The following is a 24,663-nucleotide window of genomic DNA, read 5'->3' as shown; positions in this document are numbered from 1 at the left end:
TGGGTTTGAGGCCAGCCTGGGTTACAGACAAGTTCCAAGACAACCAGAGCAACACAGAAAAATAAAAGAAAGAAAGAAAAAGAGTGGAGATAATAGGAGTTGGTTCAGTGGTTTAGAGTCATTCCTATTCTACCAGAGGACCCAAATTCGGTTAACAGTTACCCACATTGGGCAGGTCACAACCACCTGTAACTCCAGCTGCAGGAGAATCTGATGCCCCTCTTGTGACCTCTATAAGCACTCACATGTGTGTGTGGTTATGCATATACAGACAAAATATACATAAAAAGATAGATCTTTTTACTTTTTTAATGGAGATAATGGCAGACTCTCATTTATGAGTAGCTCTGAATATTTATTGAGTGTTCATATAGGTCAGTTGTTCATAAGTTCTTCATGCATATTAACTCTTGATACTCAGAGACAATTTTCCCTTAAGGCATAATGGCAAAAAAGGGAGTACAAGCAATGGAGCAGTTATAGAGGCATAAATAGAAATGAAAGCATTTAGGTTATTGGACAGACTTGTAGACTACTTGGTACAGAAGATCTATGAGCCTGAAACATACCTTTAAGGATAATGTGTGTGCTGATAATGTCTTTCACAAGGAAATTTGATTTGTAATTTTTGATGCTGAAGATTGAGCACAGAGCACTTCACAAGCTGAAGAAAACACTGAGATGGATCCCCGGTCCCAGAAGTACATTTCTTTTCCATTTTTTTCCCCTCACATTTTATGCCTAAAACTGTTGTAACCTCGTGGTATGCTCTCCTTCTGCTTTAAGTAATACATTGTATTTGATTAGTTAAAATTTAAAGGCTAATGTTTGATGCTGTTGTTACAATTTGTGTGTGTGTGTGTGTGTGTGTGTGTGTGATGGATAGCCTTGAAATAATGCAGACTTGAAAACAGAAGGAAATATTTCTGATTGCCTTCTTAAAATATTCTTATAGGACTAGTGGACATTCATCCATTAGTAGTCAACTTGGTATATTTTCCAGTTCTGAAAAGATTATGGATCCAAGACCACTTAAGGATAAAGCATTCATTCAGCATTGCATTCAAAAGCTTTTTGAGGTAGTCTATAATTTAAATAGTCTGATTTGAGTGTTTTTGCTCCCAACAGTTTTTCTAATCCAAAGCTTTCAATGTTTCATAAAAATGATTGTAGTTTCTTACAGAAAATGGTTATGTACATAGTTTATCCATCAAGTCTCTAGAAGTCCCATCAACTAAAGATTTCCTAAAGATCTTTGCCTTTCTTTATGGCTTCCTATGCCCATCATATGAACTGCCTGTCAAGAAAGTTGAAAAAGAAGTTCCAAGAATTTTCAAAGACCTTGGGTATGTGATATTCTTTTAGTCTAAGATCTTATGAGAACATAGAAGAAAGACATTATTGTAAGTTTGAGAATGCTTTGAATTAGTAGGTTCCGTTTTAGGATGAGCACTGTGAACAGTATGTTTAGGATGAACTGAAGAGGAAGGAAAATTGATAGACTGTAGCATATTCAGCTTTTGCTGTTCCTGTAACAAAACGCTGATGCTTGGTAATTGATAAGTATAGGAGCTAGGGAGCTAAAGGGATGGCTCAGTGGTTAAGAGTACTGGCTGGTCTTCCAGGGGACTCAGGTTAGGTTCTCAGCACCCACATAGTGGCTCACAGTCATATACAATGATTCCTCTTTTGATCTCCACAGCCATCAGGCACACTCATGTTATGCATATTTATATGCAAACCAACCATATGCATAAATTTTAAATATATATTTATATGATATATATACATATATACATATATATATTTGTCTATATTCTAGACTACTAGGTACAAACGATCTATAGGCTTAAAATACACCATATATATACACTCAAACACACACACACACGCACGCATGCATGCATACATGCACACAACTGCACACGTGTGACTGGCTTAACACATGGTTATAAAGGATGGAAAGCCCAAAAGCGTGACATCAGCATGTACTCAGCCTCTAATAAATAAGGGCCTTCTTGGTGGGTCATGACTTGTCAGAAGGTATCATATGGCAAAGAGCAGCATGTGTGTGGGCAAGGATTATCTTTATAACAAGGCCATGCCTTCAAACACTTGTTTGTATTGGAATAGATTCATTCATAGGGCTCTCACCTGCCAGAAGTCTCAAGTCTTTGTATCATTAGTATCTGACTCTATGTACTAAGTTCCCAACATACATTCTGCAGAATAAACATTCAAACCATAGCAGTACACTATAACAGAAGTTTAGGTGATAGAACATAAAGCTCAAACAATGAGGAATCTAAAGTACAGCCTGGAATGGTGGTAGGCCTTTAATCTCAGAACACCAAAGCCTGAGGCAAATAGATCCTCTGAACTCAAGGCTATCCTGGTCTACATGATAAATACCAAGCTAGCCAAAGTTACTGGGTTAGTCCCGGTCACAAGAAAGTATAAAGTGCAACCTGATCACCACAGTTTATGGTGGCAAAAGCATAGCAGTAAGGTCTGATGAAAACAATGAGATTGTCTTATTTTAATTTCGTGATATTTGAATAAAACTCAGAATAAAACCTACAGAGGGGGCTGGAGAGAGGGCTCAGAAGTTAAGAGGACCTGAGTTAAATTCCCAGAAACTAATTTGTGGCTCAAAACCATCTGTAATGAGATCTAGCACCCTCTTCTGGTGTGTGGGCATACATGCCAGCAGCACATTGTATGAATAATAAATAAATAAATCTTTTTTTTTTTTAAAAAAGCTAGCGGAGGGAAGAGTTTATTATATTAATCATTAAGGGAAGTAAGGGCAGAAACTCAAGCAGGAACAGAGGTGGGAACTATGATGCCAAGCTGTTTACTGACTAGTTCTCCATAGCTTGCTCACCTTGTTTTCTCCTACAGTCCATTAGTACCTACTCGGGTGGCACTGCACACAGTGGAATAGCCCTCTCCTGTCAGGCATGATTTAAGGGAGTGCTCCATGGATATGCCCACAGGCCAGCCTAATGAAGACAATTCCTTTATTGAGGTTCCATCTTTCCAGATGACTCTAGTTTGTGTCAGGTTGACAAAGTTAACCAGGAGAGAGATAAAGTTTAAAAGCATTATAAATAAAGACAAGCACAGATCCGATGTGGTGCTGCACACCTGTGATCCCAACACTTGGGAAAACTAAGGAAGGAAAGCTGTTTGTTTGGAGACACAGGGACAAAAGTAGATTTAGTGACAGATAATCACTAATGTGTAAGAAAAGTACATTGAATGTAGGAAATGAAAAGATTTTTAGTAGAATCCTTCTATACTCAGCTGTGAAACACCGTGCAAAATAATCTGTGGAATGTGAATAAAGATACAAAAATTAGAAGACTGCAGGCAGGGGCACCTCTGACCAGCGAGGGGCTCTGATCCTGTGGAGGGGGTAAGTGTATTGTTCCTGACCGCCACACAAGGCCGGTTAGGGAACACACAATATTCCTGCCACCCTTATCTCCCTGACTACTCCAGAGGGGCAGCTTCCCCAGCTAATCCCTCTCTCCTGCAACGCCATCCCAGCTTTCTGCCTGGAACCCATACCCTCCTCTCTCCTTTTTTCGGGGCTTAAATTCCTCCATCTCAGCCGGGGTGGGCACCACGGACCAGGTTAGGCGGTGAGTGCAAAGGGACTGGAGTCCCTTTGTTCTGAGAGCCGGCCTGCTGCAAGCTAAGACTGCAGGCAGGGGCACCTCTGACCAGCGAGGGGCTCTGATCCTGTGGAGGGGTAAGTGTATTGTTCCTGACCGCCACACAAGGCCGGTTAGGGAACACACAATATTCCCGCCATCCTTATCTCCCTGGCTACTCCAAAGGGGCAGCTTCCCCCAGCTAATCCCTCCCTCCTGCTACGCCATCCCAGCTTTCTGCCTGGAACCCATACCCTCCTCTCTCCTTTTTTCGGGGCTTAAATTCCTCCATCTCAGCCGGGGTGGGCACCACGACCAGGTTAGGCGGTGAGTGCAAAGGGACTGGAGTCCCTTTGTTCTGAGAGCCGGCCTGCAGCAAGCTAAGACTGCAGGCAGGGGCACCTCTGACCAGCGAGGGGCTCTGATCCTGTGGAGGGGTAAGTGTATTGTTCCTGACTGCCACACAAGGCCGGTTAGGGAACACACAATATTCCCGCCATCCTTATCTCCCTGGCTACTCCAAAGGGGCAGCTTCCCCCAGCTAATCCCTCCCTCCTGCTACGCCATCCCAGCTTTCTGCCTGGAACCCATACCCTCCCCTCTCCTTTTTTCGGGGCTTAAATTCCTCCATCTCAGCCGGGGTGGGCACCGCGGGCCAGGTTAGGCGGTGAGTGCAAAGGGACTGGAGTCCCTTTGTTCCGATAGCCGGCCTGCAGCAAGCCAAGACTGCAGGCAGGGGCACCTCTGACCAGCGAGGGGCTCTGATCCTGTGGAGGGGTAAGTGTATTGTTCCTGACTGCCACACAAGGCCGGTTAGGGAACACACAATATTCCCGCCACCCTTATCTCCCTGACTACTCCAGAGGGGCAGCTTCCCCAGCTAATCCCTCTCTCCTGCAACGCCATCCCAGCTTTCTGCCTGGAACCCATACCCTCCTCTCTCCTTTTTTTCGGGGCTTAAATTCCTCCATCTCAGCTGGGGTGGGCACCGCAGGACATACAGGCAGTGAGTTCAAAGGGACGAAAATCCCTTTGTTCTAATAGCCTGCCTGCAGCAAGCTAAGGCTGCAGGCAAAGTGATTCCTGGATAGCAAGGGGCACTAATCCAGTAGCAAAAGACCCAGCGGAGGGAAGAGCCTGTGTAGAGCATCTGAAGGAAGAGATGGGCAGGCGCCAAGGCAAGAATTCCTCCAACAATCTGAAAAACAACACGAAAACACCAGATCCCAGCGATCTTATGACAGAAGGACTTGAACACCCTATACCGGAAGAAGTGGAAAACAGTGTCATTATAAAAGCAATAGAGTCTCTTAAACAGGGTATGAATAACTCACTTAAAGAAATAGAAGAGAAATATAACAAAAAGATGGAAGAAATGAGTAAAGAAATGGAAGACAAATATAACAAAAAGTTTGAAGAAATAAGTAAATTCGTAAATGATACCCTGGGAAACCAAGAAAAAACAATCAAACAGGTAATGGAATCAGTTCAAGAATTGAAAACTGAAATGGAGGCAGTGAAGAAAACACAAACCGAGGACCGGCAGGATATGGAAAATCTAGGTAAACAAACAGAGACTTCAGGAACAAGCATAACCAATAGAATACAAGAGATAGAAGAACGAATCTCAGATTATGAAGACACCATAGAGAAAATAAATGCCCTGACCAAAGAAAACAGCAAAGCCAACAAATTCTCATCACAAAACATTCAGGAAATATGGGACATAATAAAAAAACCAAATCTAAGAATAATAGGAGTAGAAGAAGGAGAAGAATTGCAGACCAAAGATCCAGAAAATATATTCAACAAAATTATAGAAGAAAACTTTCCCATCCTAAAGAGTGATATTCCTATGAAGGTGCAAGAAGCATACAGAACACCGAATAGACTGGATCAGAAAAAAACATCCCCTCGCCATATAATAATCAAAATACAAAGCATTCAGATTAAAGAAAGGATATTAAGAGCTGCAAAGGAAAAAGGTCAAGTAACCTATAAAGGTAAACCTATCAGACTTACACCAGACTTCTCTATAGAAACCATGAAAGCCAGAAGGTCCTGGATAGAGGTACTGCAGAAACTAAGGGACCATGGATGCAAGCCCAGATTAATATACCCAGCCAAGCTTTCATTCACTATCAACGGAGAAAACAAAATATTCCAGGATAAAAACAAATTTAAACAATACGTAACTACTAATCCAGCCTTACAGAGAATATTAGAAGGAAAATTACATCCCAAGGAATCCAACATTGCCAACACTGACTACAATAACTCAGACATCTAGCGACCCTTCACTAGCACAACTCAAAGAAGGAAAACACATACACTCTACAACCCAAAAAAAAAAATGACTCGAGTCAACAACCACTGGTCATTAATATCTCTTAATATCAATGGACTCAATTCACCTATAAAGAGGCACAGACTTAGAGATTGGACACGAAAACAGGATCCAACATTCTGCTGTTTACAAGAAACACACCTCAACCACAAAGACAGACACCTACTCAGAGTAAAGGGTTGGGAAAAGGTTTTCCAAGCAAATGGACCTAAGAAACAAGCGGGTGTGGCCATTCTAATATCTAACAAAATCGACTTCAAACTAAAATCAATCAGAAGAGATGGAGATGGACATTTCATACTCATAACAGGAACATCTCATCAGGAAGAAGTCTCAATCCTGAATATCTATGCCCCTAATATAAAGGCACCCACTTATGTAAAAGAAACTCTTCTAGAACTCAAGGCAGTCATCAAACCACACACGCTAATAGTAGGAGACTTCAACACTCCTCTCTCACCAATGGACAGGTCAATCAGACAGAAACCAAACAGAGAATTAAGAGATTTATTGGAGGTATTGAATCAAATGGACTTAACAGACATCTATAGAACATTCCACCCAAATAGGAAAGAATATACCTTCTTCTCTGCAGTTCATGGAACCTTCTCAAAGATTGACCACATACTCGGTAACAAAGCAAACTTCCACAGATACAAAAATATATTAGTAACCACCTGTGTCTTGTCAGATCACCATGGATTAAAATTAGAATTCAACAACAATGCTAACCCCAGGAAGTCAACAAACTCATGGAAGTTGAACAGTCAACTACTAAATCACCCCTGGGTCAAGGACGAAATTAAGAAAGAAATTAAAGACTTCCTTGAATTTAATGAAAACAAAGACACAACATACTCAAACCTATGGGACACTATGAAAGCAGTGCTAAGAGGAAAGTTCATAGCAATAGGTGCCCAAATAAAGAAAACGGAGAAAGCACACATTGGAGACCTAACAGCACACTTGAAAGCTCTAGAAAAAAAAGAAGCTGATTCACCCAGGAGGAGTAGAAGACTGGAAATAATCAAACTGAGGGCTGAAATCAACAAAATAGAAACAGAGAAAACAATCCAAAGAATCAATGAATCAAAAAGCTGGTTCTTGGAGAAAATCAACAAGATTGACAAACCCCTATCCAAACTAATCAAACGGCAGAGAGAGAACATGCAAATTAATAAGATCAGAAATGAAAAGGGGGACATAACCACAGACACAGAGGAAATTCAGAGAATCATTAGATCTTACTACGAAAGTTTATATGCCACAAAGTTGGAAAATGTAAAAGAAATGGACATTTTTTTAGATAAGTACCATATACCAAAGTTGAACCAAGAACAGGCGAACAATCTAAATAGACCTGTTAGTCGCGAAGAATTAGAAGCTGTTATCAAAAATCTCCCTACCAAAAAAAGCCCAGGACCAGATGGTTTCAATGCAGAATTCTACCAGAACTTCCAGGAAGAGCTAATACCTATACTCCTTAACGTATTCCACAATATAGAAACAGAAGAGTCATTGCCTAACTCCTTTTATGAAGCTACAGTTACCCTAATACCAAAACCACACAAAGACACAACCAAGAAAGAGAATTACAGGCCAATCTCACTCATGAACATCGACGCGAAAATTCTCAATAAAATACTGGCAAACCGTATCCAAGAGCACATTAGAAAAATTATCCATTATGATCAAGTCGGCTTCATTCCAGAGATGCAGGGCTGGTTCAACATTCGCAAATCTATCAATGTAATCCATCATATAAATAAACTGAAAGAAAAAAACCATATGATCATCTCACTAGATGCTGAAAAAGCATTTGACAAAATTCAACACCCATTTATGATAAAGGTGTTGGAGAGACTGGGGATACAAGGATCATACCTAAATATAATAAAAGCAATATACAGCAAGCCGACAGCTAACATCAAACTGAATGGAGAGAAACTCAAAGCCTTTCCACTAAAATCAGGAACGCGACAAGGCTGTCCACTCTCTCCATACCTTTTCAATATAGTGCTTGAAGTTCTAGCAATAGCAATAAGACAACATAAGGAGATCAAGGGGATTCGTATTGGAAAGGATGAAGTCAAACTTTCGTTATTTGCTGACGATATGATAGTTTACATAAGTGACCCCAAAAACTCTACCAAAGAACTCCTACAGCTGATAAACACGTTTAGTAACGTGGCAGGATACAAGATCAACTCCAAAAAATCAGTGGCCTTCCTATATACAAAGGATAAAGAAACAGAGAGGGAAATCAGAGAAACATCACCTTTCATGATAGCCACAAATAGCATAAAATATCTTGGGGTTACTCTAACCAAGGAAGTGAAAGACCTATTTGACAAAAACTTTAGTCTTTGAAGAAAGAAATTGAGGAGGATACCAGAAAATGGAAAGACCTCCCCTGCTCTTGGATTGGGAGAATCAACATAGTAAAAATGGCAATTCTACCAAAAGCAATCTATAGATTCAATGCAATCCCCATCAAAATCCCATCAAACTTCTTCACAGACCTTGAGAGAACAATAATCAAGTTTATATGGCAAAACAAAAAACCCAGGATAGCCAAAACAATCTTATACAATAAAGGAACTTCAGGAGGCATTACCATCCCTGACTTCAAACTCTATTATAGAGCTACAGTATTGAAAACAGCTTGGTATTGGCATAAGAACAGAGAAATCGACCTTTGGAATCGAATAGAAGACCCGGATATTAACCCACAAACCTATGAGCACCTAATTTTTGACAAGGGAGCTAAAGGTATACAATGGAAGAAGGAAAGCATCTTTAACAAATGGTGCTGGCATAACTGGATGTCAACCTGTAAAAAAATGAAAGTAGATCCATATCTATCACCATGCACAAAAATCAAGTCCAAATGGATTAAAGACATCAACATTAATCCGTCCACTTTGAACCTGATAGAAGAGAAAGTGGGAAGTAGTCTACAAGATATAGGCACAGGAGGCCTCTTCCTAAGTAGGACCCCAGCAGCACAGACAATAAGAGAAACAATGAATAAATGGGATCTACTGAAACTGAGAAGCTTCTGTAAAGCAAAGGACACTGTCAGTAGGACAAAAAGGCTGCCTTCTGACTGGGAGAAGATCTTCACCAACCCCTCATCAGACACAGGACTGATCTCCAAAATATACAAAGAACTCAAGAAACTAGGCACTAAATCTCTAATTAACCCAATTAAAAAATGGGGTACTGAACTTAACAGAGAATTCACAACAGATGAACTTCGAATGGCCAGAAAACACTTAAGGTAATGCTCAACCTCCTTAGCGATCAGGGAAATGCAAATCAAAACCACTTTGAGATACCATCTTACACCTGTCAGAATAGCTAAAGTCAAAAACACCAATGATAGCCTATGCTGGAGAGGATGTGGGGTGAGGGGAACACTCATCCATTGTTGGTGGGAATGCAAACTCGTGCAGCCACTGTGGAAATCAGTGTGGCGGTTTCTCAGGAAACTGGGAGTCAACCTCCCTCAGGACCCAGCAATTCCACTCTTGGGAATATACCCTAAAGATTCCCTAACATACTACAAAAGCATTTGTTCTACTATGTTCATAGCAGCACTATTTGTAATAGCCAGAACCTGGAAACAGCCTAGGTGCCCCTCAATAGAAGAATGGTTAAAAAAGGTGTGGAACATATACACATTAGAGTTTTACTCAGCGGTAAAAAACAATGGCATCTTGAATTTTGCATGCAAATGGATGGAAATAGAAAACGCTTTACTGAGTGAGGTGAGCCAGACCCAAAAAGAGGAACACGGTATGTATTCACTCATTAGTGGATTCTAACCATAATTAAAGGTCTTTGAGCCTATTATTCGTGATCCTAGAGAAGCTAAATAAGAAGATGAACCTGATGAAGATTATTTACCTATCCACCAGGAGGTAGGAAATAGTCAAGAGTCCCAGGTAACCTCGGGTGCATGGGGGGGTGGGAGGGTTGATGGAAGGGGAGAGGGTTAGAGAGAAGGGAGTAGGGGAGGAACGGGGAAAGCTCGGTGGCCTGGGATGGGGGGGGAGGGAGGGAGGATGAATATGGGATTAGGGAAGAATATGTTTCAACTAAGGGAGTCATTTTAGGGTTTACAGGAGACTTGATTATATATGGGATCCCAGGTCCAAGGAGAGATCCCCCAGATTGTTCTCTGGACAGAGGAGAGGGTGCCTGAATCGGCCGTGGCCCATAACCATACTGATGTATATTTTGCTTGTCACCATAGATCCTTCATCTGGCGAAGGACGGGGATAAAGTCGGAGACCCACATTGGAGCACCGGACTGAGCCCCCCGAGGTCCAAATGAGGAACAGAAGGAGGAAGAACATGAAAAACGAAATCAGTACTGCGAGGGATGCTATCACCCACTGATACAATGGAACGGATCTAATGAGAGTTTACCAAGGCCAGTTGGACTGGGACTGAACGAGGAAGTGTTCTTACCAGATTCTCGGAATTTGACCGGATTCTCTGAATGTGGCTGGCCTGAAGTCTTTCTGAAAAGCCATTGACTATGACACTGGGACCTGTTTCCTCTACATATACTGGATTTTGGGGATCAAGTCAGTTTGGACACTCACCTACTGGACCTGGAGGGAGGGGGGAGGAACTTGAACTTCCCACAGGGCAGGAAACCCTGACTGCCCTAAGGGTCGAAGAGGGAGGAGGAGAGGGAGTGGGGGTAGTGGGAGGGGGTTGGGAAGAGGGGCGGAAATGGAAACTTTTATAATTTAATAAAATTTACTTTAAAAAAAAAGATACAAAAATTATTGATGAATAAAATCTTCAGAGTAGACGAAAATATCTTCTCAGCAGCTGAATGTGCATCTTTAAAATACACCTTTACTGTAGCCTTTATGCTTGCTAATATGGTTGCTCCTTATCTTCCTGTTTCTCATAGGTATCCCTTTGCACTGTCCAAGAGCTCCATGTACGCAGTGGGAGCCCCTCATACCTGGCCTCACATTGTGTCAGCCTTAGTATGGCTGATAGACTTCATCAAGGTACTTGATTGATAGTTTATATCTTACCTTTAAATGTTTAGTTTAGTTTTGTTTTGTTTTTCCTCACAATGATTTTCTATTTCTTTCCCAATCTGACTTTTGCAACTTGTCTCAAAACCTGCTTCTGCTTTCAAAGCACGTTGGATTTGAAGTTCTTCAAACTGTTAGTGTAAAAACGGTGAGCAGGGAGAAGTTCTGCTTGACAGATTCTTTTCCTGTGGTGTTAGAGTTTAGAAAAACATGAACCCACATAATGTTTCATTGCAAAATTCATTTTCTCCTTTCTTAAAAATGAAATCATTAGTAATCACAAAAATAGGAAAATATAGAATGAATATTCTCCAACTTACAAATAACTTTTATGTCATTTTCTTTGGATATACTTTTATTTGGTTTTGTGGTATTAGGAGTTGCACCATGGGTGGCTCTAACATTGAGGTGCACTTCAGCCCTGGACATAGGTTTCAAAGTCCTGTTTACTCTAAAAATGTGTACAGTCATGGGTCACAGTCATTGATGAATGGCATGGTGGTCCCATAAGATTATGACAGATATGAACTAATTTCTGTCACTTAGTGATGGAGCCATTGCAAAATTGCTCATCTCTGGTATTGCTGATATTATCCTGTGCTGCAGCCATATAAAAGTATAGCACATGACTTAATGTTGCCTAACATGTTTACCGTACTTATTTTAGAGTGTACTACATTTTTTAAGTAAATAATTTTTTCTGTAAAACAGTGCCATGTTAATCTTCTTGTTGTCTTCATGTAGCAGCTTCTTTTTTCTACATACTAACAAATATTCCTCCATGGAACCTATAGCAATTAAAATTACTCAGCCTCCAGATGTGATGGTACACCCACTCCTTTAGTCCTAGCACTCAGGACAGAGGCAGGCAGATCTCTGAGTTCAGGGACAGCCTGGTCTAAGCATAGAAACCCTGTCTCTATGCAGCCATGTGTGAGCATTGCATGCCTATGTAGAGGCATTACTGTTTTAAAGTCTACCTTTGTGAAAACTTTAAAGCTGTTTGTTTTCTTAGTTCTATATTTCGCTATGTGTTTTTTTCTATTGATTTGAAAATTTTCTTCTTTGGTTTGTTGGTTGGTTGGTTTCTGTGAGAGTGAATCTCACCATGTTGCCTAGTCTGTACTCTGGGGTCAAATAATCTTCCCACTGCAATCTAGTAAATAGCAGGAACTACAGGTATGTGCCACTGCATCCAGGTTTTAAGCCAGCATTTAATTTGAACCCTTTTGCATCAAGTCCCTTCTGTCTCAAACAGAGCCAAAGATTTGGGAATGGGTATTGTTAGGTTTGGTTTGGTTTTTTTTGTCAGATTGCTTTTCCTTTGGGAAAGGAATGGCTGGGATATGGAGAGTGTTTGTTTTGGTTCACCATTTTGGAATAGAAACTATTTCACTGATAGTCTTGACTGTGACCACCAGTCCTTGGCATTCTATCCAGGTTTGTTAGTTTGTTTTTTGTTTTGTGTTGTTGTTGTTTTTGGACTTGACTTGGTGTTCCCTAGGTATATGTTCCTGCATGTTAGAGTTTGAGCCTCTTTTATTCTTTGTAAATACTCTTCAGCTGAACCTCCCTTCCCAGTCCTGATGATGCCTTTGAAGATTCTGTGTTTTGTTTACCCCTTCCTCATTGGTTTCAAATTGCATTCAGAAACATTAGGGAAAAATTCCCACCTTGACAATATTCAACATTATCATGTGGGGAAGTCTTAATTTTCTCATTTATTAATTCCTGTTTCTTCAGTAAGATAATAGCTTTCTTAATATCAAGTACCATATTTTTAAGTTCCTTTTGTTTTGATGTTTTCTTAACTATATTTCTAAGTTATTAATGCTGAGACTTGTAGTGATATTTCAAGACTTTCTTATCTCACTACTCCTAATGAACTATTTTACCCCATTCTAAATTATTTTCTATTACTACCACTGTTTACAAAGAAAGGGGTTTTTGTTATTTAGTCATGATATATTCAAATAAAAGGTACTGTTTTCCCTAAAAAAGTGGATCTGCTATCATCTCAAAAATGGCTTTTGAAGCCAGGCTTAGTGATTCTGGCCTGTAATCTCATCTACTTAGGAAGTTAAGGCAGAAGAATCACAGGTTCCTTTACTTACAGGTACTTCTACAAAGAGAGGTTGAGGCCAGCCTGTGGAAGTTAGATCCTGTGTCAAGACAAAAAGGAAAAGAGAACTTAAGAATAGCTCAGTGATAAGTTGCTCGTCTAGTATTCATAAGCCTGTTAATTCACTCCTAACATCCCACATAAAGTTGCTGCTGGCTGATGATGGAACAGAGTGATAGGGAGCTTGTCTAAGCACATATAAGATCCTGACATAATGGTTGTAGGAAGAATTGAAAATATTCCTTTAAAATGTTATTTTTATTTATTTATGTGTGTGAATCTCTGTGTGAGGCCAGAAGAGAACTTTGGGTCCCCTAGAACCAATATCACAGGCATTTGTGAGCCATGCAACATGTAAGCTGGGAAATGAACTTGAGTCCTCAAGAAAAGCACCAAGTACTCTTAACAATTTGAGCCCTCTCTCCAGTTCTGAAAATGTAATCATTCTTTTCACCTCCATATATAGTATATGATTGTTGGCCTCTATTTTTCCACTATTTGTTATTTTGCTCTGATTTTAAATTGCTTCATAATGTTTTATAAGTGGCTTTATAGTTTCTCTCATTCTTCACTGTGCCTCTTTGCTCACTTAGCACACAGTCTGCATAGCGGCAGTTTGACCATGGCCACATCTCTTTTAGAGACTAAATGACAAGGTTGCATGTGCTCCAAAATAAATTTTGATTGGGGTCTGGTTTGGACTTCCTGTGCCCTGAACAATGCTCAGAAATAGTATTTTGTTAGAGAATACCACCTTCACCAGGAGGGGCTCCATTCTATTGCTTTAGATTAAGACCCTGTCTAAAAACAATGTTAGCAAGGGGCTTGAGAAATGACTTGGTTAAGACAACTTCCTACCTACCCTTCCAGAGAACCAGAGTCCCAGCACCCACTCCAGGTAGCTCTAATTTTACCTGTAACTTCAGCTACAGGAAGTCCAGTGCCCTCTTCTGACCTCACAGGACACTGTATATATAAGAACAAATCTTTAAAAAAGAATGAATTTTACAAACTATCAGCTCCACTAATCTAATTTGTTGTTTGTGTAGTAATTAGATTTATCATGCCATGAAAGAAAGAGCACCTGTATTTGATGATGGGCAGGCTTGGGGACAAGACAGTGAAGATGGTATAAAACATAATAAGGTACTATATATTACTATTAACAATATATAAAGAGGATGCTTCTATATTCTTCACTAAAAGGTATTCTTTTATAGAAGTTGTCTTTTGTTTTCTAGGAAAATTCTGAGTTTGATTTTTTTAAAACCAGATTTAATTCATTAATTTTTCCTGTGTAAGATCCCTCATGTGGTGGCCAGAGCTGAAGCCTATGTCCTCTGAGCAGAGCCTCTGCTGTGAGTTTTCACAGATGGTCAAGGAATTCCCGATAAGGAGACTTGATGAAGATAGTCTTTTTCTGGAGGTTAGGGGTCAGGTAACTGTATGTCATGGAGACGGCCTCAAAAGTGGCCTTGGCAAGGTTGCCCAAAATCTTACTACATATTCCTGACCGTCCTAGAACTTTCTATGTAGAACAGGCTGCTCCTGACTCAAAGAGATGTCCCTGCTTTGCTTTCAAATGCTGTGATTGACACTATGGAAATCCATTCCCAAGCAAAATGCTTATAAATTTGATCAATCTAAAGGAAAATATTTTTAGTAAAATAAAATAGTTCTGGGGCTGGAGAAATGGCTCAGAGGTTAAGAGCATTGACTGCTCTTCCAACGGTCCTGAGTTCATTTCCCAGCAACCGCCTGGAGGCTCACAACCATCTGTAATGTGATCTGGTGCACTCATCTGGCATGGAGGTTTACAGGGAGAAAGAAGATTAAATACATAATAAGTAAATAAACCTTTTTAAAAACTGACCTTTAAAAAAGATACTGAGTGTGCCTGCTATTGAAATGACCTTATAACTTTCTAAATTACTAAACACAAAAATTGTAAAATGTTAACTGAAAATTGCTAATTTAACCATGTGCATCCCTTTAATCCCAGCACTCAGGAGGCAGAAGTAGGCAGACCTCTGTGAGTTCATGGCCAGCCTGTTCTGTATAATAAATCCCAGACTAGCCTGGGCAACATAGTGAGACCTGTCTCAATAAGAAAAACAGAAGGAAAGGAAAAAAGAAAGAAAGAAAGAAAGGAAGGAAGGAAGGAAGGGAGGAAGGAAGGAAGGAAGGAAAAAACAGAAACAAGAATAAAGAAATGTATTGGAACTAGTATATGTGTTATAGATCAACTTCCTTTTCCACCTGCTTCTAACTTTAATGTAAGTATTTGTCAAACATATACATAACTATATGGTGAGCAGAGGGGTTAGGGAATTGCTGGAGCTTGAATTCCCGGCACCTCATGCCAAAATGTCCCCATAAATTGTTCAGACTGGCCTTAAACTGCTCTGTACTCAAGGAAAGCCTTGACCTCACAAACCTTCTTTGGCTTCACAAGTAGTTGAGACTACAGGATTTGCACATATTGACTCTTAAAATACTGCATGTAGGTTGTTCTGGTTTATTTTGTTTTGGCTGCTGTCGTTAGGCATATTGTTACTTAGCTCAGTTACCACTTCCAAAAGTAGTTGTGCTAAATGTAATAAACCGTTGGGTATGGTAATACACTCTCATAACCTCAGCACACAGAAGGCTTAAATATGGGAGATCATAAATGACAAAGAGAAAAGTATTATTTGTTGGCAAGGTTTCTGTCTTGCCCACTTCCCACAATCATTAAGTCCCAAAGAAGTCACACAGAAATCTACATTAGTTATACACTGATTGTTCCATTACCTCAAGCTTCTTATTAACTCTTATAACTTATATTATCCCATTATTCCTATCTGTGATAGCCACGTGGCTCAGTACCTTTTTCAGTGGCTAAGTCACATCTTGCTTCTGTGTCTGGACAGGACTGAAGAGGTAGCTTCCCTCTTCCCAGAATTCTCCTGTCCTCATTGACCTACCTCTACTTCCTCTCTGGTTGCCTCACATATATTTCCTGCCTAACTACTGGCCTATCAGCAATTATTTAAAACATAATTTATGAAATATAGACAATTGTCCTGCACCTGTCATTAGCAGGAGAAAACAAAGAACTCAATGAACAGATTGCAAGATCAGAGGAAGAAAGAGAAAAAGAACTGGTTAGTAACCATGTTTTTGAACTCACTTGACAGCTCTTTAGACTCTTGAGCCTGTTTGAAAAGACCCTCTTATGGAAGGTGTTTTAAAACGGGTTAAACAATAAGTTTCTTAAACGTAAGATAGTATAGACTTTCAGTGAAGCCATGTGTGATATCTTTGGTGCTTTGTTTTCTCTTGTGGTCTACTAGTCGTGGACTAATGGTGCTGGGAATATGATGAAAGCTTTCTGCCTGTTTACATAAGGCACAAACCACCCTTTGAACAAGGTCCCTGGGGTATTTACTTGCAAGGAATACTGTTCTCAAGAGTTCCTGAGTTTAGGTAGTGAAAACACGGTGGTAACAAACTGGCTTATAGAGTATACTGTAACATGCATGATTTTATAAAAGCAAGATGACATTGTGGGTGTTTATTTTAATATGTATGGGTATTTTGCCTACATGCATATCTGTGTACCACATACTCACAGTGCCTGTGGAAAACAGAAGAAGATGTCAATCTGAAATCAAGATACAGAGAGTTGTTAAACTGAATCCAGGTCCTGTGAAAGCAGGCAGCGCTCGTAACCCTGAGCCAACTTTCCAAACCTGGTAGCAGAATCTTTATCTTGGTTTTATTAGTGGAGCATGCAGATTGTTCTGAAAAGTAATCAGATATTAAGTATATGAGTTTCTACATTATCCTTGGTCTTTCCCTATTATAAAATGAAGTCTTTTCATTAAATTATTATGTGATAGGAGTAATACCAAAGTTCTTTTTTTAGTTCTTTTGACTTCCTCTAAGATAAGTGTAAATAGTATTGTTTTCTTTAAAATAAAGATTATTTCTTGGAAAAAATAACTAACTTGGTATGTTTTTTTCTTCAAGAATCACCTAGAATCATTGAAGAAACTGAAAACTTCCTTGCAAGAAGATGTTCAAAAGTATAAAGCATACATGAAGAGTTTGGAGTCACAATCGTCCGTCCTAGACCAGCAACTAGGTGGTCTTGATGAAGAAATTGGGAGACTATGTAAGTAGAGGTACGGGATCATGTAGCTTGGCCTACGGGCCTATATAAACAGCTGTGACCTTTCCTTCTTTGATAACTTTCTGTAGTAGTTATCAAGTTGTCAGTATAGCTCATTCATCCAGGCGCAGTAGCACACACCTTTAATCCTAGCACATGGGAAGCAGAGGCAGGTGGATCTCTGTGAGTCTGAAGGCAGCCTGGGCTACAAAATGAGTGACAGGACAGCCAGAGCTGTATTGTGAGACCCTGTCTTCAAAAACAACAAAATAGTAATTGTTGTTTGGGTTTTCATCCTGCCTGGTTTCTGTCCTCCCAACAGGTCCCACAGCCAGTTATCCCCAAAGAAAGCACACAGAGGTCTATAGTAATAATAAACTGATTGGCCCCTTAGCTCAGGCTTCTTAATAACTCTTATAACTTACATTAACGCATTGTTCTTATCTATGATAGCCACATGGCTCGATACCTTCTTCAGCGGGGCCATCACTTCTTCCTTCTTCTGTGTTTGGGACAGGACTGAGGAGGAATGGGCTTCCTCCTTCCCAGAATTCTTCTGTTCTCCTTGACCCACCTCTACTTCCTGCCTGGCTTCTGGCCGATCAGCGGTTATATAAAACACATAATTGACAGAATATAGACAATTGTCCTGCACCAATTAATAATTATTTTTTCTCTCATAGCGCCAAATGTAATTCAAGAGCCAATAAGTATGTGCTTACCAGAGGACTCAGGAAGAATCTGTTTTTCCAGCTTCTATGGCTGACAGCATACCTAGGTTTATGTCCACATCACTCTAAACTCTACCTCCATCTTCTTACTGTCTCTTCTCTGCATCCTCTTTTATTTTCCTTTTTTAAAACTATATTTGTATCCCATGCTGGTTTTATATTGGCCCCAGCCTCCAGCGGGGTGTACTACTACATAGCCCAAGCTCACCTCAGACTCAGAATTTTGCCTCCAAATATTAGAATGACTAATTGCCACCACACCCTTCTCCTTTCTGTTCACTTTCTTTGTCTTTTCTATTTTCTTTTCTTTTTCTTTCTTTGTTTTGGTTTGTTGGTTTCTTTTGTTCTTCTGAGATAGGGTTTCCCTGTGTAGTCCTGGCTGTCCTGGAACTCTCTTTGTATTCCATGCTGGCCTTCAACTCACAGAGATCCACTTCCCAAGTGCTGGGATTAAAGGTGTATGCCATTACTGTCCAGCTCTTTTTTTTTTAAGTTTTAAGTGTATGTTAATTTTATGTGTACCACATGTTGACCTGATACCTTCAGGCCAGAAGAGGGTGTCAAATCTGCTGCAACTGGAGTCACAGATGGTTGTGTATGTTATCTGTGTGAGGACATGCCACAGGATACAAGTGGAGGTAAAAGGACAACTCTTGCAGTCCATTCTCTCCTTGCAGTTTTACATAGTTCTGGGTACCCATCTCAGTTTGGCAGGCTTGCTCAGCAAGGACTCTGCCTGCTGAGCATCTTACTGGCCCTAACCAGCTAGACTCTTGATCTCTGCCTCCTTCTGTTGCCTGTAACTGTCATAGCCTCTATCAGTGCCATGTAAGGAAGTCCACAGCTGGAACGGATTGAAAACAAAGTGCAAAGCTGCATGTGCACCATCCTCTACACGCAACAGCATGGCAAAAGGTGCACCTGAGTGTCCTGTGTCTTCCTAACATTGGATTCAGGAGCACATGCCAACTCCAGTTAAGCTTTTGGAAAATACTATGACACATAGTACTTACTAACTTCTGTGATGCCAGAAATAGAGCAGAAGTTGACTTAATTCACAGAGCCATCAAACTACAGTTTTAAAATAAATATAAGCAGAGCTTCAGTTTTCCTAGAATTCTGCAGTTTCTTCCTTCCTTATGTCACTCTGAATGTCTATTATATGTAAGTTGTGAAGATGTCTATAGAGTTTTGGATGTAACCCTTAGTCTATGTAGTTCTGATCATCTACAAAACCAAGGCTTATAATTGTCACATAGTATATACTAAAATCAAGTTTATACAAAATACTCCAATTGTGCATATTGTGTTTGCTCTAAATGAACTCTCACTGTTTTCTTAGCCCATGACCAATGTCCTTTGCTTTTCCATATCATAGACTATTCTCTTAATCCCAATGTAATTAAATCAATACTAATATTATTATTTTCTTTACACATAATCAAAAGAATTAGTACATATCTTCTTTTTGTGAGTGAATAGAAAGTGGCATACGTATGTCTACGTGTGTGTTTATGTACATGTGCGGTAAATGCATACATGTGGAACATGGATATTAATACCTAAGTCTTCCTTGATCCCTCTGCACCTTACTTTGAAACATGGCATCTCTCTAAATTGGGTGCTCATCTGTTCAGGTAGGCTGGCGGCCACTAACCTCTAGGGATCTCTGTCTGTTCACCTTCCACCCATAACATGAGAGTCACAGATGCGCGACCAATGACCAACTTTTATGTGGGTGCTGGATCTAAACTCAGGCCCTCCTTTTCTCACACCACAGACTCTTTACCAACCACACCACTTCGGCACCTCCTTATTCTTAGGAGAATATTGCATCCAAAAATTGCCAGCTGAGTAGATGAGAGAGTAATATCATCTGTCATTTGTTTTAATTCTCTGACTTGGTTAACTTCCTTGATTACTTAAAACCATTTAAGACTGCAATTGAGTAGGACATACTTAGATTCTGTAGATCTATCTTGCTTTAGTGCAGAGATATAATAGAGGCATAAAGTTACTTAATCCAGCTCAGAGTTTATCAACGATTGTGTAAAAACCACATTTCTGAATAGTTCAAATTTGTAAAAGAGTATTAGAAGCATTTAAAATGAACATAAAAATGTTTACCTATGACTGTTTATAAGTTTTAAATTTAACTTTGGATGGAGCCACAATTTGTCAGACCCTTTTTTTAAAACTAGTAAGGCAAACATGGAAGATATCAACCTATAGCTCTACTCATATGGCTTGTGTCATTAATGAGGTAGGATCACTTATCCATAAGAAAGAATGTATATATATATACATATACATATACATATATTCAACAATAAAACAATCATAAATGGTGCCATCAGGTTCTCTGTAGAGTATTTTAAAAAAAAAATTGAAAGATTTTGTTTCTTCTCTTGCAGAATTAGAATGTGAAGCAATGAGAGAGGAGAATGCTCGGCTACAGAATATAGTTGATAACCAAAAGTACTCGGTTGCAGACATCGAGAAAATAAATCATGAAAAAATGAGTTGCAACAGACCATTAATAAATTAGCCAAAGACCTCGAGATTGAACAGAAACAAATGTGGAGTGAGGAAATAAAATATGCCAGAGGCAAAGAGGTGGTAAGTCATACTGTATTCTGGGTGACCCCTCATCATGGAAGACCTCACTCAAGGCCTGTGTAACCAAGGGGAATTCTGTAGGTAGAGGGATAAATTTTTCTAACACTGACATTTAGCACAGCTAAAACACTCATATCCATATGCCAGCTCATCAACACCTCTATTATTTATCAGTCAAATTTAAGATAAATTCAGTTTTCTGATGATGAACTATGATCTCAACAAATAAAGAAATGTATGTATGTGATTCTAACGTAGGGTGACAAAACAGTTCACTGTAAGTGGTCATCCATCCTCCCTTATCTCCTAACTCTGGTAAGTAAGCTCCATCCCTGCATATAACAGAAATAGGTATACATCTGTATACACATTTTTAAGAGCTACCATCATTATGGGTCTACATAATGATGGAACACAAGCTTAGCATGCTCAGAGTATCAAGTTCAATACACAATACTAATGAAAAGGATGTGGCACCCAATCTTTGAGCCTAGAATTTGGTCAAACTTGATTTAGCTTTAGTCTGTAATTTCTTATTACATGGTACTAATCTGGTCACAGGAGAAGGTTAGTTCAGGCTACATATCTGCTATTGCTAGGAGTTTTAAGATGGGGCCATCCTTGTAGATTCTTGGGAGATTCTTGTGCCAGGTTTCTACCTGACCCCCAAATAACCCCCCTTTTGGCACTGAATTTAATTTTATGTATATAAGTATTTTGTTTGTATGTGTGTCTAGGCACCAGGCAAGTACAGTGCCCATGGAGGCTAGAAGAGGGCGTCAGGTCCCCTGGGACTGGAGTTACAGTCAGTTGTGAGTCCCATTTTGGCACCCAGAGTTTAACTTGGGTCCTTGCAGGAGCAGCCAGCCTCTAATTTGTTTGTTTGTTTGGTTGGTTGGTTGTTTTGGAAACAAGGTTTCTCAGTGTAGGCCTGGCTGTCCTGGAAATCACTCTGTAGACCAGGCTGTCCTTCAACTCACAGAGATTCACCTGCCTCTGCCTCCTGAGTGCAGGAATTAAAGGTACGTGCCACCACACCCAGCCTAATGTTTGGTTTTAAAGGTCTGAGGCCAGTAAGGGCATCCTGTGAGAGGAGAGGCCTCCTCTGGGTCAATCTGCACTCACAGGAAACTGAAGCCTCAGGAATGAGGAACTTGGACTCAGAACGGCCCTGACCCTTCCTTGGTTTTGTGAAGAAATAGTGACAGAAATATAACCAGACACAGCAGGCAAAGGCAGCCCTGCGTGGCAGCCTGTGTAGCACAAGGCTGTGGCATTTCCGAGGCCAGGAAGCTAGACTAGATCATGGATACTGGCCAACATGAAACTCCTTTCTTGAACCCAAGACTAGCACTTGAGCAGGGCAGCTTGCTGGGAGCCCTCGGAAGGGAAGGGCAGCTTGGCTATTGTACTAGGCCAGTCAGTGCACTTGACAGACCTGCGCATGTGACCTAACTAGGTTCTTATTTATCCGCTCATGTCCTGCTTTAGTAGTTTTTATTTACCAGAGCTTAGAAATTAAGAAATAGAAAGTTCCAAAGGAAATGATTTGTAAGTCTAAAGTTGTGTGGCATTTTAACAGCACTATGAAATCCATGCCACCCTCACTGGCCTTCCAGGGTCCTGACTACTCTTGTATATGCTGCCCCCTTGTTAGCTACTCAACAGACACCCTGGTTACCTGATCAACTGTAACTGTACTGCGGTGTTGGCTTCCAGAGACCAGATCTACCCTAATAATGCCCCAAAGCCCACAGGAGTCATTAGAGAGATTTACTTAGCCCGTGATCCAGATGCTGTGATAGAGACTGTGTGGAAGCTGGACATCTGAGCATCCGAGCATGGGTACCCAGCTTAGGTGGCAGAACTCAGGGTACAGCTGAACCCTAGGCAGATACGTTGGGGCTGAAGTCAAGCAAAGAATATGCAGTCAAGGGCCAAGAGCTGACTTGACCTTCACCAAGAGCCTCTCAACTTGCACCCCAGCAGAGCTTGCACCCCATCAGAGGCTCAGATCCTCCCTTCCACACCCAATGTGAACTATCAATGGACAACTGTCCACAGCCTTGACAGCCAGAAGGATGTGAATCCTTGGACTGTGGCAAACCTCACTGTGCTGCAGCGCTTCAAGGTGCATCTGCTGCCACATAGCACAAGCCTGTGAGTAACTAGGTTGCAGGCCACCAGAATGAAACCTCCACCCACCCCTACCTAACATCCTCATATTCACCTGCCAATGATCTGCTGTTCCATATACCCTTGTAAGCACTGCTCCATAGGTATGTCTGCTTGCTCACCTACCAGCCCATGAACCTTCTGTCTACCAATAGATACACCCAGCCCTGAGCTACATATCCTCCCACCCACCTACTCACCAGCCCGTCACTCTATTCAGCCACCTATTTCCAACCACCCCAAACCCATTAGCCACTCCATGAGCCAAGCACCCATCAACATACCTACCAAAAATCTATCTACCCACTCAGGAATCCATCTGTGCACACATCTTACCATCCACGCACCCTTGAATCTACCCACTCACAGATGATCATCCAGTCCACGTCTACCCACGGACATACTTGGGAATCTTCAGTATACCTGCCCACCCATAAATCAACTCACTTCCCTGATTTAGATATGAATAATTTACATTGGTATGGCTCTTAGTTTACTGATATAAATTTAAGGTCAATCTTGTTATATATATATATATATATATATATATATATATATATATATATATATATATCTTGATTGAGGTGTTGTGATTGTGTAGTTCATTTAAAAATGTAATGTATAATTAAGAAATATAGGTTAATAGATAATCCTCTATAATAGCCAAGTTTGTAGTCATGTTAGTTAGATTTTTCTAGATGTACAGAGAAGTATTTCAGATGAATAGGGATTCTTCATATCTTTCAGAGACTTTCAGAACATGGCATTAAAATGTTTTAAAAATTTAGGACTTTTCATAACAGTGAGACATATGTGCTCCTGGCAGCACCAAGCTTCTTAGAGAGGAAGATGGGCATCGAAAAGGCTCCTTAGCCATTTGGGCAAGAAACTGCTCTTGCCTGGACTGATTCACGGACATACAGTACTCACAGAGAAATGACTGCTGAACTTGCCTAAAGGTGAGATAGTCCTAGTCCTTCAGGGTTCCAGCTTCATGAAAGAGTCTGCGAGACATTCTGCAGGACACAGAAGAAAGTGACTGAACTGTCTTTGAAATTTCCAGCTTCATGGAAAAATCTGCTGAAATACTATGGGCCTGTATGCTAAAGATGGATACCCCAATGGTACAGAAGAACTTTGGGCAAATGTCCAGGCAGTGAGATGTCTCTGTCAATTCTAGAGTTTTAGAAGTTGTTTATAATGCATTTCCTGTTTACTTAAGTAATATTATATCCTTCTGGAGTCTTTGATGGAGTTGAAGAATAGATAGTTATAATTATAGTTTTCTTTAGTTGCCACAGCTTCCAAAGGGAAATTCCACAAAGAAGCCTGATGGTGGAGGACCATGTGTTCTTCTGGGACAGTAAAGGGCCAGGTGTTGTCCTGGGATGAAGGACCAGGTGTTCAACAGCTGTGATGCTTCAAAAGAACAGCTGAGCTAGTGCTGGTCACTACATGTAGGCCCCCAAAAGTCAAGAGTAAACAATCAGGAATTACCAAGCATTTAGTAAAACCTGAGTCAAGGACCAGGCCTAGTGGCCCATATCTTTAATCCCAGCACTCAGCAGGAAGACACGGAGATTTTAACAGTTCATGACTAGCCCGGTCTACATAGAGAGCTTGAGACCAGACAGGGCTACACCGTGAGACCATCTGAAAACAATAAGCTCTGGGCCAAGCAGCAAAGCAGTGAGGACCCATGCTGAGAAGGGGCCTTCAGGGGCTGGGTGGCAGCTGGGGACTTTGAGGCCTCCATAAGGGACCACATAGGTAGCAGCTCAA

General features: G+C 40.6%; 1 protein-coding gene across 4 annotated transcripts in view; it reads right to left on the bottom strand.

The window, feature by feature from the left end:
* The window catches only part of LOC148123226 (unconventional myosin-IXb-like), an 89,942-nt gene that overhangs the window by 31,986 nt on the left and 33,293 nt on the right, over positions 1 to 24,663 (bottom strand). The window contains exons 3-4 of one of the 4 annotated variants that reach the window (XM_087903304.1): positions 13,193 to 13,240; positions 11,076 to 11,263 (exon numbers count right to left, since the gene is read on the bottom strand). In XM_087903304.1, coding sequence (XP_087759430.1) covers positions 11,213 to 11,263; positions 13,193 to 13,240 — 99 coding nt within the window. In that variant the 3' untranslated portion in view covers positions 11,076 to 11,212. Of the gene's footprint in view, positions 1 to 11,075; positions 11,264 to 13,192; positions 13,241 to 16,814; positions 16,986 to 23,800; positions 23,898 to 24,663 lie in introns of those variants that run through there. The other 3 variants (XM_087903306.1, XM_087903303.1, XM_087903312.1) reach the window with 3 other exon arrangements.

Source organism: Myodes glareolus, chromosome 1 (genome assembly GCF_982192425.1).
Source record: "Myodes glareolus chromosome 1, mMyoGla1.1, whole genome shotgun sequence".
NCBI classification, from domain to species: Eukaryota; Metazoa; Chordata; class Mammalia; order Rodentia; family Cricetidae; genus Myodes; species Myodes glareolus.
This window is presented reverse-complemented; position numbering and strand designations above follow the sequence as displayed.